Source organism: Macaca fascicularis, chromosome 12 (assembly GCF_037993035.2).
Source record: "Macaca fascicularis isolate 582-1 chromosome 12, T2T-MFA8v1.1".
NCBI lineage: Eukaryota > Metazoa > Chordata > Mammalia > Primates > Cercopithecidae > Macaca > Macaca fascicularis.
In genome coordinates this window covers 102,375,865-102,390,156 of record NC_088386.1, presented here as the reverse complement: position 1 = coordinate 102,390,156, position 14,292 = coordinate 102,375,865, and the positions used below count along the sequence as shown (strand labels likewise).

The window sequence follows — 14,292 nt, the reverse complement described above, 5'->3', positions numbered from 1 at the left end:
AGAACGCTCCTAAGATAACTTGAGTACTGAATTCATGGATACCGAATGTTAATTGACTCTTTTAACAAAATGGGCAATTCCCTTCTCTTTTAACTTTGAGATGAGCAAACATACTTTGCTATGTAGGGATACAGATGCTGGCAGCTTTCCAATTTCTTTTTATTTTCCTGCCAAAGCCAGCTTTCTGCTTTCAGTGATTTCCAATCATAAATGTATTGAACATGGTATTATATTAATTGTTCCTTATAATGACAAGCACTTTGAGAAATCAGAACCAAAGGTGGTGCACGAAGTATGTCTTCAGCACCTTAATTCTTTGGTCCCTGAAGTGTGCCTCCCCCACCTTAATTCCAACCGCACTGAATATGCCGGGTAGGAAATTTGAGGAAACAGCCCATAGCCACTATTATCACTACATCCTCCCCGCATTCACATTAAGGCTCCACCACGCAAGTATCAACTTGCTCCCTCGCTGTATTTCCCATCCACTGGTTTCCCCTCCGCAAGTTGCACAGAGATCGCTGAGGGACCCGGGATCCACTAAACACCTCCCAGTGGAACCAACAAAAATTGGAATGGGTTTTTAGCGAATGCAACAGAAATGGACTTCCAAAAGTGAACTGGGATGAATGGGGGTTTGGGAACGAGAAGGGTGGAAAGACACGCAGGGAGGGAAGGAAAGGCCGAGCCGGGAACAAGACTGGAGCGCACGGACCCGCGCGCCCTTCGTTTTCCTCTGCAGGGCCCCGCGGGAAAGCCAACGCAAAGGGCACGGGGCCATACCCACCGCTGGGCGCAGCAGCCCCCCAGGCGCGGGGCCGGTACGAGGCGGCGAGCGGAGGCAGCAGGAGAAGGACGAGGAGCAGGCGGCAGGGCGGCGTGCGGGCCGGGGCGCAGGCAGGCACCAAGCCGGCGGGGCCGCGTTTGGGGCCGCAGGAAGCGCCGGCAAGGCTGCAGCCCGCCAGGGGCGGCCGCCGGGAGCTGCTGCCGGGCGGCTTCATGGCTCATAGCTCCCGGGCGCCGCTCCGTGTGGCCAGCGAGAGCGCCGGGCTAGCTGCGGGGCGGCTGCGGGCGGAGCCGGTCACGCCGGCTCGGCGCGCATGGTGCCGCGGCGGGCAGGGGGCAGGGGGCAGGGGGCTCGGGGCTCGGGGCTCGGGGTTGGGCGGCGCCCCCTTTCCCGGCTCGCCTAGCCTCGCAGCCACTCCCGGGGCGGGACGCAGAGGAGTCCAGGGGTCCTCGCCGCTCCGCCAACTTGGAGCCTCCCCAGCGGCTACTCCCTCCCCCGGCGGGCGCGGCCGCTTCAGCGACTGCGGGGGGCTGCCGCCGGGCCTGAGGATGCTGAGGCGGCGCGCGGGAGCGAGCGGCGCGGGGACGCGCGGAGCGGGCGTGCGCCCCGCCCCCCGAGAGCGCGCCCGAGCGGGGCTTCGGGTGCTGATGCGGCTGCTGGATGCTGTGCTGCTGCTGTTGCCTGGCCCGGAACGCACTGCGCATGCTTTGTTGGGGGGCGGGGAAGGGGGGAAAGCAGCAGAGTGATGCAGCAGCCCAAGCAACATCAGAGGTGACGGGTGGTACCTCAAAAGATGGGGGCGGTGGAGGGGGAGCTGGCAGTCACGGATAAGCCAGAGGGACAGAAAGAGAGTGCGGGGGCTTCCACGCCAGAGACAGGGATGATCGGGAGAAAACAACCAGCCGAAGTCCACATGCCTTTTCCACCACCCCAGACTTCACATACTCCCTCCTATTCCAACCCCTTCCTGATCTGGATAAACTAAGGCCATGCATTCCCTTCTCAATCCCTTATTTATTTGCTTCCTGCATGTAAATATAAAGGATTGAAGCCGGGGAGGTAAAAATAGCACGGCTCCTCATTCAGATTGCCAGCAGCGAGTGGGACTGCGGCTGAGAAGCGCGTTTGCACCGTAGGCTGGCGCGGAGTGGCAGGAATCCCCCGCGCAGGAGCGCTCCGCCCAGGCCTGTGCCCTCCCTGCCCATGCCTGGTGTCTTTGAGGAAAGCACAAGAAGCCTGACGGTGTTTGCTCAAAAGTTCAGAAAGTATGACTGGGCATATTCGGGAAGGACTTAGACATTCTGGCTGGGAAGCAATACAGAGATTAGAAACAGAGTGTGTGGCAGCTATCTTGGGAAATCCGTTGTTTGTCAACCAAGGGGGTGGGCACGCATTTAGTAGGACACATTTCTGTTGAGATCCAGTCCTGACTGCTGCAGAGGAAAGGGGACATTTTCTGTCGTTACTGTAAAAACTGTAAATCCCCAACTTCGGTGGGTTCGCAGCCACTAAATCTGATGGCTTCAAATAAGAGTCTGTGGCATATTTCTGTCCCCAAATTCTCATAATTTAAGCATTCATTTATTCACCCTCCCAATGACAATCCGAGTCATAACAATGTTGTCTTACTCCGACATCCATGGGGTGAGGGCTGGGGTGGAGAATTCCATGATTAAAAGAAAGAATGTGGGTATAAAGTGCCATGGCCATGACGGAACTCAGTGTTAGCCATCTTCTCCACTCACACTTAACAAAGAGAAAAAAGAAAGTCATATACGCACGCACACACACACATTACAGAACTGTTAGGTAAATACTGAGATAACTTCCTTTCTATGTTGAGCTAGGATATTATTATCACATATTTATTCCTGTAAATTTGTAATTGATGCTACCTCCCCCATGTGAAGGCAAAAACAGTTTTCCCTTCTGCACACCATGGTGTCCCTAGGACCTCACACAGTGTCTGAGGCACAGAGAAATCACTTGGAAAATATATACTAAATGAATAAAGAAATGGGTAGTACACACAAGCAGAACTCACACTTGGGGCAGGCTAGTGAACACTCTAGCCCCCCTAGAGTGCCCACTACAGGTCAGTGTTCTTAGGGGTGTCTCCCTCAAGTCAAGCATGCTCTGGCTAGGTTTTCCGATTTTATATTTGACACAACATACATTGTGAAAAAGAGCCTGACAGAAAGCAAGCCAGAAAGGAGATGCACAAGCAATGAGAAGGGAGAGGGAAATGAAAGGTGCAAAGCACCCAGATGCAAGTTACTTGAAAGGTATCTCTTGCAATTGAGTGACAACCTCTTAAAGTCTGTTCCAATAAATAAACCTACCAGCCAGCCTGGACTAACCAAACACACCCACCAGTTACAACACATTATTTCATGCACTTGGGGTATTGAATGAGGATTCAATATAGTTTCTTCTTCTTCTTTTTTTTTTTTTTTTTATTTTTGAGATGGTATCTTGCTCTGTTACCCAGGCTGGAATGCAGTAGTGCCATCTCAGCTCAGTGCAACCTCTGCTTCCCAAGTTCAAGCGATTCTCCTGCCTCAGCCTCCCGAGTAGCTGGGATTAGCTGGGATTACAGGCACGTGCCACCACACCTGGCTAATTTTTGTATTTTTAGCAGAGATGGGGTTTCACCGTGTTGGCCAGGCTGGGCTCAAACTCCTGCCCTCAGATGATTCACCCACCTCAGCTTCCCAAAGTGCTGGAATTACAGGCGTGATCAACCGCACCTGGCCTCAATATAGTTTCTAATAAGGGGTTGGGGTATTTACAAAGAGGGATGTTGTTTTATATACTACAATCAAAAGACTGCATTTATTTACAGAACTTTAATGGTTACAGACATTGCTAGAGTCAAGATAAGGTATCAGTAAATGAAATAATGAGTCGGAGAAATAGTACATTACTTAGAAAAAATTTACTGGAAGTTTAGTCTTTAAGCCATATATTTAAGGGAAGGTTAAAAACAGAATCAGATATTAACTGATTAAATAATTTAATTGGTCAACTTGATAGAGTTAGTAATATTCTTATTAGGTAGTTCAGAATTTTTATTGTTATAGAGTTTACTTCTAAATATTCCACTCTGTGCTTTCATAACATTTAGTGACTTGCTTAATCACTTACCACCTACTGCTTTGCTCTGTATTCATGTATGTGCATAACATCTTTCTTCTATCAAAAAATACCGAGAGCAAGACTGTATCTTGGTCATCTCTGACTCCAGAGCTGGAATCGAATCAGCATTCATAGAGAGGCACTCACAGGTAGGAAAGGGAGGGATTCCGCAAGCTGGACTAGAATAAAGAAATATACCAGAAGCTTCAGTGCTATTATGGCCCTGGTTACAAGTGTGTGTTGGATCCTAAGGCCATCAGAGGACCATTGGAGTGATCTAGTCAAAGTGGCAGACATGGAGAAATGCTGCAGTCATACGTGAAGGCAGGTGGCCAGAAGGTCCATGGGAAGGAAATTATGCCAGGCAATATGGACACTAGGTAAGCACCATGAAGGGTGCATATGAGCAATACCCAGGAAGGGTCATCATACTGTCCACAAAAATGGTCCATTGGTCTTGTGAGGGAGGAGATCAGAAGGTCTCTATTTGCCAAAATCTGTTTCCAGTGCTAGAACTGGACCCACTTTGCAACCAGTGAGAAAACTGGGTCTGGACGGGAGCAAGCAAAGGACAGAAATAGAAATATTAGATGTGGGAGGCATTGGCCTCAAGAGGGCTGAGATGCTGGGGGAGAAAGTAGAAGGGGATGACAGAAGAGAGGTCCAGAAGGTTAAAAAAAAAAAAAAAGTAAAAAAGCAGGGGAAGGTAGCAAAGCAGACTCACAAGAGCAATTGGAATGGAATAAGCATTTGCCCAAAAAGCCAAGGTCAAAGAAGGTGTGCAGCAAATTAGTGGATGGTGCTGATACTAAGAGAGATCTGGGGAGTGACAGCAAGGGCACGAACAAGCCTCAAACAGCAGCTCTGGCTCAAGAGCTGCTTATACCCAGGAGCTCGCTGGGACAGCCTGTGTTACAGAGCCAGCTAGAGAAGGTTTCTCAGCCTCCTTTCAAAATAGCTATGAAAACTGATTTTACCGGTGGAAGTGGATACTTCAAAGGAGAAAAGACAATGCATTTCTTCATGAAAGTAAAAAGTGAGTGGGCTTCATTATTGGTACTTGCCACGTGGTTCAGGAGTCAGCAAACATTTTCTGTACAAGGCCAGATGATAAACATTTTGGGCTTTGTGGGCCATATGGTCTCTGCTGCATTTTTTTTTCTTTACAAACCTTTAAGGATGTGAAAACCATGCAGCCTACAGGACCTGGTTGGTCAGCTAGCCATTTTAAAATCTCTCTCTCTCTCTCTACATACATATATGTGTATATATATTTACCTTAAATATACCTTAAATATATACCATATATACACCTTAAATATATATAATTATATATTATATATTATTATATATTTATATATTATTCTATATCATATATTAATATATATTAGTATATAATAAAATATATTAATATATATACCTTAATATATATTAAATTAAATAAATTAATTAAATATATAATATATATTTAAGGTGTATATATAATATCTATCAATATATATTAATTAAATATATATATTTAAGGTTAAATTTTTTTCATCAACTGTATTATGTCCTATGCATATAAGCAGAAAAAGGGAAGGAAGCATGTGCCACAATATAGAGGGCTCTAATTCTAGAAAAGATTGCTCCCCATTGTAATTTAGATATTTGTTTAATCAGTAAGTAGTCACTAAATTCTCAAAAGATGGTCATCATTTGAAGGGATTCCTTAGGAAAGAAGTGTTTCTTCTTTTGGAGCCAATTCTCAGATGTAGATAATGGGAGAAAAGTCAGAAATCATTCACCAAAAAAATACAGATGTCAAAGAGATTCTAGACATTTCTTTTGTTTTCCAAGCTATATTTTCTTGTGAGTAGGGGATGCTGAATGGATGCTACAGCATGAGTGGTCAGAGAATGGAGTAACACATGCACTCTAGTCCTTCTCAGAGCCTGTCAACACTGGGATCTGCCTGTGTTCCTCAAACTCAATCCTGTAGAGTGGCCACGCGGCAGGGAATACACACTCCTGACACAGAGCCACACCTCATGTTATAGGCAACCTTCAAGTTCATGAAAATAAATCTGCAAGTCTGCAGGTCTGTGTTAATTACACCACTGCTCATTCTGAAGACCAGGCCAAAGTGGGACAATTTCAAAAGTCACTGTGTGACTAATTTCAACACTACTGGGAAAAGAAGAAGTATTCAATACCAAAGGAATAATGGCAACAGACATTTCTAGGGGAGTAGTTGAACAGACAAAAATGTGTTACAATGTCAAGCATGAAAATATCCGAAGAAAGATAACCACTTAAGAAACCTAAAATTAAGTTCTTAAAGGAAATTATGTTAAACAGAGTTTAATTAGGAATTCAGATAGTATAAGATAAATTTGAAAACAGTTAATTTTTCCCCCACTCTAAAACATTAGGCTTGTTTATCCAACAGTTTTGTGTGTTTATAAGCTGGGCACAAAGGGTTACACGAGCATGTCTTTGTGATTCGTGGTGATAATATGTGCTCTGCAAAACTTGGAAGAATTGTGTTTATTAGGAGTAATCACTGAGTCAACACGTAATCATTAAGTCCTCACTGGGTCACAGAGCAGCGCTAGGAGTTTCCATAGAAGTAAATTACCACATCCTACTCGGGGTGGGGGTGGGGGCTAAACTACAGCAGCTGAATTTCATATGAAAAGGTTAGAACCCCAGCAAACAGAATTAATATGCTAATGTAATCCCTTCCGCTTGCCTAATAGCAATGGCTAAGTCCTTTAACAACGCCTGCTTTAATTATTCTGTGCACTTACACACTGCAGAGTGCTTTCATCTATATTATTTTACGTGATCCTCAACATTGTGACACAGAGAGGGCAGTTACCGTTATTGTTTTTAGGAGCTCTCCCAGCTAAGAGGTAAGAATGCTAAGACTCACAGCTCTTTGCAGGGGTCCTCAATCCCTGCACATTCAAATCACCTAGAGAGCTTTTTTACAAAAACTTTTATACATTGTAGGTGTACAATGTGATGCTTTAATATACATAGTAAAATGATTACTACAGTCAAGCAGATTGACATATTCATCACTCACATAGCTACCCATTCCTGTATGTGTAGCAGAAGCCTAAAATCTACTCTCATAGCAAATTTCTAGTATACAATACAATATGAATAGCAATAGTCCTCATGCTGTACATTAGCTCTCTAGGCTTAGTCATCCTACATAACTACAACTCTGTACCCTTTGATGACATCTCCCCTAAGTCTCCCTCCCATCCTGCCCTCTGCTGCCCTCCACCCTTGGTAGCTACAGTTCTAGTCTTTGATTCCATATATTCAACTTTTTTTTTTTAGATCCCATGTATCAGCAAGATCACACAGTATTTTTCTTTCTGTGTCTGACTTATTTTATTTAGCATAATGACCTTCAGATTCATCCGTGTTGTCACAAATGGCAGGATCACCTTGCTTTTTAACTCTGATAAAAATTTCGTTGTATAACTGATTTGATCTTTGCAAATTATATGAATGTATTAAATAATCACATGTACCCTGAAATACATGCATCTGTTGTGCAGCAATTAAGAAAGAAAAAAATTACATGCATACACAATTATAATTTCTTTATCCATTCATCCACTTACAGACACCTCAGTTGTTTCTATATCTCAGCTATTGTGAATAATGCTGCAATGACCACGGGAGAGTGCAGATATTACTACAAGATGATGACTTCACTTTGTTTGGGTATATAACCAGAAGAGGTATTGCTGGGTCATATGGTTGTCCTTTTTTTCTCCTTTTTTTTTTTTTTTTGAGATGGAGTTTTGCTCTTGTTGCCCAGGTTGGAGTGCAATGGCACGATCTTGGCTCACTGCAACATCTGCCTCCCAGGTTCAAGTGATTCTCCTGTCTCAGCCTCCCAAGTAGCTAGGATTACCGGCATGTGCCACTACATCCTGCTAATTTCTATTTTTAGTAGAGACAGTGTTTCTCCATGTTGGTCAGGTTGGTCTTGAACTCCCGACCTCAGGTGATCAGCCCGTCTCAGTCTCCCAAAGTGCTGGGATTACAGGCGTGAGCCACTGGGCCTGGCTGGTTGTTCTCTTTTTAATTTCTTTAGGAACTTCCATGCTGTATTCCACAATGGCTGCACTAATCTATGTGATTGGTGCCAAAGTGCCATTAAAAATAATGATGCCGGCCGGGCGCGGTGGCTCAGGCCTATAATCCCAGCACTTTGGGAGGCCAAGGTGGACGGAGATCGAGACCATCCTGGCTAACACGCTGAAACTCCGTCTCTACTAAAAAAACAAAAAATTAGCCGGGCGTGGTGGCGGGCGCCTGTAGTCCCAGCTACTCGGGAGGCTGAGGCAGGAGAATGGCGTGAACCTGGGAGGCGGAGCTTGCAGTGAGCAGAGGTGGCGCCACTGCACTCCAGCCCGGCCGACAGAGCGAGACTCCGTCTCAAAAAACAACAACAACAAAAAAAGTAATGGTGCCATTAAACGTAATGGCAAAAAACACAATTACTTTTACACCAACATAATACATTCTCACCGATAGTGTACAAGAGTTCCCTTTCTCCACACCCTAACCAACATTTATCTCCTGTCTTTTTGATAGTAGCCATCCTAACAGACGTGAGGTGATATCTCATTGTGAATTTATTTTGCACCTAGAGAGCTTTGATAGTCTACTAATCCCTGAGTGTTTAGGATGTTCAAGACTAGGGCTCAACATCAGTGTTTTTAAAAATCCTCCCAGATTAATAAAATGTGCAACCACAGTCAAGATACACTAGGTAAAAAGATTTCCTTGAGGTAACATAGCTGCTCAGCATCAGAACTGGAATTCAAACCCTGAATTGGAATCCTGTGCTGTTCCCAAGGTTTTCTTTCCTATTTCTACTTTTATCACAAGTTAACCTTGGATAAAGAAAGATAGAAAACAAGTTTAATATAATTGCTGGAGGACCTAAAAATATATATATAGAATTAGAAAACATTTGAGCCAGAAGTTACCTCCGAGATCATCTAGGAGTCCAAACTCATTGTTGTGCAATTACAGAAACAAAGGCTCAGAGTTTCAGCTCGTTTCCCAAGGTCACACAACAGTTTGTGCAGAGCTGGGACTAACATTCAAGCCTTTTTCTGGCTTTCCAGTACTTTCCATAGTGTTTAGTACAAGGTTTGTTTAAAAAAGTGTTTTAACTCAGAAAAATCCCAGTCAGTCTGCCATGTAATCCACTTCCAGTCTTCCACGTGACTCCACATGACACTGCTTTGTAAAGAGAAGAAGGATACAGCTGTGAGGTCTGGGTCCCTACATCACTGATTCCTGTAAGCCCAGTTCCACAACTTGGCAGGATAAAATAGTCTTATTCTGCAGCATGAAGAAAGCTCAGTATGCAAGGAAAGTTCCCACGTTTGGAGGTAATCCACCCAAATAAAATACCTGTCTTTCTCCTACTTCTCTTGTCTTTTGTATCTCAAATACAAAAGATCTCAAGGTGATTTCCAAGGAACAATTTTCTTATCAGATGAGTTTCTTATATTACCCTTATTATGGCTTACAAACTCAACAACTGCAGCTTCTTAAATCCTATTTTAGGTAGTACCAAATTTGGTGAGAAACACAAAAGAATGCAGGAAATAATCAAAATAAAATAACAAGAAGAAGGCAGAGAAAGAAAAGGAATCATTTATCTAGCACCTACTGTGTGCCAGATGCTATGTTAAATGTTTTAGCTGGATGATGTCACTTAGTCCCTTTACAACTTTATGAGGGAGCTACTAATGTTACTCTCAATTTTACTCATGAGAGAACTGAGGCTTGGAGAAGGTAAATAACTTGTCCAAAGTCTAACAAGCCGGGCTGGGTCAGAAATCCGTGTATGCCTGGCTCTGAAGAATAAACTCCCAACCGTACCATAATGACTCACAAATACTATCAATCTATCAAGTGTAATAATAAAAATCACATAAAAAACTGCAAAATTCAATCTTCTACCAATTCCACATTTCATTAGTGATAAATTTCATTTAAAATTAGAGTTAAAAAAACACACACACACTGATGTTGTCTAATCTTTTTGACTGCAGCCTCAAAGCAAACCACCTGAAACAGTGTCTTCAAAGGAAATATAACATTTGAAACCATGGTTCTTGGCTATACACCAACTTTACACTTTATTTTTATCTGTTCAAAACCACTGACACAGCCAGGTGCGGTGGCTCACACCTGTAATCCCAGCACTTTGGGAGGCCGAGATGAGTGGATTATTTGAGGTCAGGAGTTTGAGACCAGCTTGGCCAAAATGGTGAGACCTCATCTCTACTAAAAATACAAAAATTAGCCAGGCGTGTTGGTGTGCACCTGTAATCCCAGTTACTCAGGAGGCTGAGGGAGAAGAATCACTTGAACCCAGGAGGCAGAGGCTGCGGTAAGCCGAGATTGCACCACTGCACTCCAGCCTGGGCAACAGAGTGAGGCTCTGTCTACAAACAAAAACAAAACAAAACATTGACACATTCATCCCCACACAGAACTGTTCTGAATTATGTTCCTAACTTCACATTAAAGATTTTTGAATGCAGCTATTCTATACAGTTATTTGTATAATTCCAAAACAAAACCTAATTTGTTTCTTACATTGGAATACCTCTCTGCAAGAGAAGACCAAGATCTCCACTTACCAGATAATTTACTTTTTTCTAAATTTTAAATTAACCAATATAGCTACCCATTAAATTTAATAGGATCAATTATAATAGCAACATTTATTAACCACCTCCCCATATCAGATAACATTAGCTTTTGTCATATTAAGATGTTTAGATTTCTAAAGACATAATCGTAAAAGTTTAGGTCCTGAATAGAAGTAATTAAATACTTTTATTCTGCTGTTGTCCTAAGGAAAAAAACAGCTAACATTTGTATGGCTCCTTAAACCACACAACATGCTTTCGTACACCTAATGTCATTTAGTGCATTCCAGTGCATAGGCCAATGCTGAACTATCTGTATTATTTCTGTTGGATTGTCATGGGATTTGACTGTTCATGACATGGGTTTGGACATGGCTTAAAGACAGGCATCAAATGAGAGAGACTAATAGTCACTTCTCCAGAAGGAAAAGATAAACTCTAGGATTCTCTAGATCTAAGACTTTTTATTTGCTATTTTGATAAATTACCTAAAAGATTGTATGTTAAAATGCCCAGTCATGCAAAAAAAACATTAAGTTCTTCCAGGTTTCAAATGTTTGGGTGAACTGGGATGAACTATAAACAGATTTTCTGAGGTTTTAGGACATAAGGAAAAGCTGATAAAAGAATTTTAATAACAAGTAAGTTTTGGAAAAAGTAGTCTAAACTATTTACATATCTAAATAGCCATTATTCCCACCTTGAAACATCACTGCACACATAGATTATTATCCAAATTACAACTGGCACTAACACACACACACACACACAAACACACACACACAGTCAGCTCTAATATGGGAAACAGACTGTGGAGTTAATATTGACTATTCCTTGAATGGGATAAAACAACTTCATCTAAAAAATGCCAACATTACAACATTGGTAACAAAATAGAAAATATCAAAATTACACCAAACTCTGATGTACAAGCCATATAAAAGAATTGGATGCAATCCAGGAAAAATCATTCTAAACGACAAGCTGCTGCCAGATGAAAATCTAAAAAGATAAGAATTGTACCATCTGGCAAGATAAAGAATGAGAGAGAATATTATCTAGGGCTTTATAATCATGAGCAGTGTAGATAAGGTGAACATAACAATCCAAATCCTGAACTATTTTAATGAAGGGGTAGCATTTGAAATTTGAGAGAGATACTGTGAGCAAATAACAAGCAATACTGCACATAGTACTGAATTAATTTGTAGTGGACCTCTCTTGGGGAACCCGCCCTGCTCAGAGATCACAAGTAGGCCCAGGTTTTTCTCCTTAAATACTGAATGGAAAAGTCATAGATATTCTCAGGTGAACTCTCAAAATTATCAGCTCAGAAGTTCTTTAAATATAATAATAATTAGCTGACATATTGAACACTTACTGTTTTCCTGATTACTGCGAATAGCTTTACATGTGTTGTTTCCTTTAATTAAGTATGATCTTCCCATAACAGACTTAGACATTATTTGTGAACATCCCACTTTAATTTTTTCCTTATCGTTAGCTCTAGTGGGTAGTAATTTAATCTGTGTGAAACAGTTTTCTAAGTATAGCTGAAAAAGAATGTCTAGATGTCTGGTGATACAAGATAATGTACATAATAAACATTATTTTCACCAAGTAAAAAATAAAAATAAGAAAGTAAGTCCCCATGTCCATGTCTATCCCTCATAACCTTGTTCCCCAGGTCCTCCCCCAACCCACCCATCACAGCTCATTCATTTAGGGTCAGGAGCCTGATACAAGCTGAACCACTCACAGTGGCACTTCATCTTCCAGCCACAACTGATTGGCTCAGTTAGGGCGAAGTCCTTACTGGGGACTGTTTTTTTGTTTTTTGGGGTTTTTGAGACGGAGTTTCACTCTGGGTCCCCAGGCTGGAGTGCAATGGGACTGTTTTTTTAACTGGATACAATGGGATATAAAGCTCAGCTGCTGTTTCCCATTCTACAAAAGTTGAGGATAACATCTACTGCAGTGAGCGGCACTAAGAAGGTTCTGGCTAGGAAGAGCAGATAAATTATTTACCTAACCATGACGCTTTTGCAGTGACAAGGATAAGATACATAAACTAAAAATATCTCAGACAAACTCAGATGTGTGATCCTTCTAGTCCTTACCAATAAAGAGTCCCTGAAAGACACAACAATGCAAGGATTGGACAATGGCTGTTTTATGTATTTATTTATGTATCTAGTATTTGAACATTACAGAGACTAGTTTTGAAAAAGAATAGTCTCTACTTTAATTATAGTAATAAGATTAATTAAATGATTTTTAAAATATTTCTGGTTGCTAATATTTCTGGTTGCTAGAGAAACTTATTAAAAACAACAGCACCAGGATGGTGTGATGAACATGAAGTTGAGCTGCTCAGATGCCCCTAAAGGAAGGCTCATTGACACAGCTGTGGGGAGTGTTGTCAGCAGACAGCCCTCAGCTCTCAGCCTTTGTATGGGGTTATTTCAGTAGCAGAGAGCAATGATGCCCCAGGGTCATACCATTTCTGGGATGAGCCACAGCTAATAACCAGTTGAGGTGAGGATATAAAGGCCCAGCCATATTGAGTAGGCTTACTAGATTTAGCATATAAAATTACAGGATGCCCATTTAAATTTGAATTTCACATAAATGATAAATGATTTTTACTCTAAGTAAACCTCATTCAAAATTTGAATTTGGAATTCAAATGTGCGGCATTTTCTCTGGTGACCGTAATGTTGCCCCAGTGCAACACAACTCTGATGGCCATTCTCACCCCAGAGCTCCCTGTGGGGTGTGCCAAATAGCTCTTAGATCAGCTAGCTTCTCCCCCTGCCTCCTTCCTTCCCAAGGCCATTCCCTAGAAAGCATCTTGTATGTGAAACTCCATCTCAAAGTTTGCTTCCCAGAGAACCTGCCACAAAGGCACCAACTTTCTGTTTTGCCCTAAAAAATTCAGATTATAAAAACAATAGCCCAAAGGTTTTTTGAAGTCTAAAATGACAAGAAAATGATTACTAAATATTTTATTGATGGTTATATTTTAATAGTTTTTTTAAAGTATTGATTGATTTTGAATATTAATAACCATTATATAATAATACAAATAATATATGTTCATGAAAATAACTATTTTGCAAAAGAAAAAGGATAGTGAAAAGAGTGGATTCTTTTTTTTTTTTTTTTTTTTTTTGAGACGGAGTCTCGCTCTGTCGCCTAGGCTGGAGTGCAGTGGCGATCTCGGCTCACTGCAAGCTCTGCCTCCCGGGCTTACGCCATTCTCCTGCCTCAGCCTCCCGAGTAGCTGGGACCACAGGCGCCCGCCACCTCGCCCGGCTAGTTTTTTGTATTTTTTAGTAGAGACGGGGTTTCACCGTGTTCGCCAGGGTGGTCTCGATCTCCTGACCTCGTGATCCGCCCGTCTCGGCCTCCCAAAGTGCTGGGATTACGGGCTTGAGCCACCGCGCCCGGCCAGAGTGGATTCTTTTACATTTTAAATTTTTGCAAGTTGCTTTCTTGAGTGTCTCATTACAAGACTGGTGGATTTTCATATCTGCTCATGCATTTAACTTGTTATTTTGGTTGAAGTATATGAAAAAAAGTAAACTTTTCATTATAATACCATATAATTGTAGATATTCATCTTTAACACAAACTAAAACTACCCAAGTGGCAGTTTCTTAAAGGTTAGTT

At 42.1% G+C, this 14,292-nt stretch overlaps 1 protein-coding gene across 4 annotated transcripts in view; it reads right to left on the bottom strand.

Annotated features, from left to right (window-relative positions):
* The window catches only part of ADAM23 (ADAM metallopeptidase domain 23), a 172,623-nt gene extending 171,314 nt beyond the window's left edge, over window positions 1-1,309 (bottom strand). For all 4 annotated transcript variants that reach the window (XM_005574061.5, XM_005574060.5, XM_005574059.5 and 1 more), the window contains exon 1: window positions 788-1,309. In XM_005574061.5, the coding sequence (XP_005574118.1) occupies window positions 788-1,001 (214 nt within the window). In that variant the 5' untranslated portion in view covers window positions 1,002-1,309. The remainder of the gene's footprint in view (window positions 1-787) is intronic.
* Window positions 1,310-14,292: the final 12,983 nt, after the last annotated feature.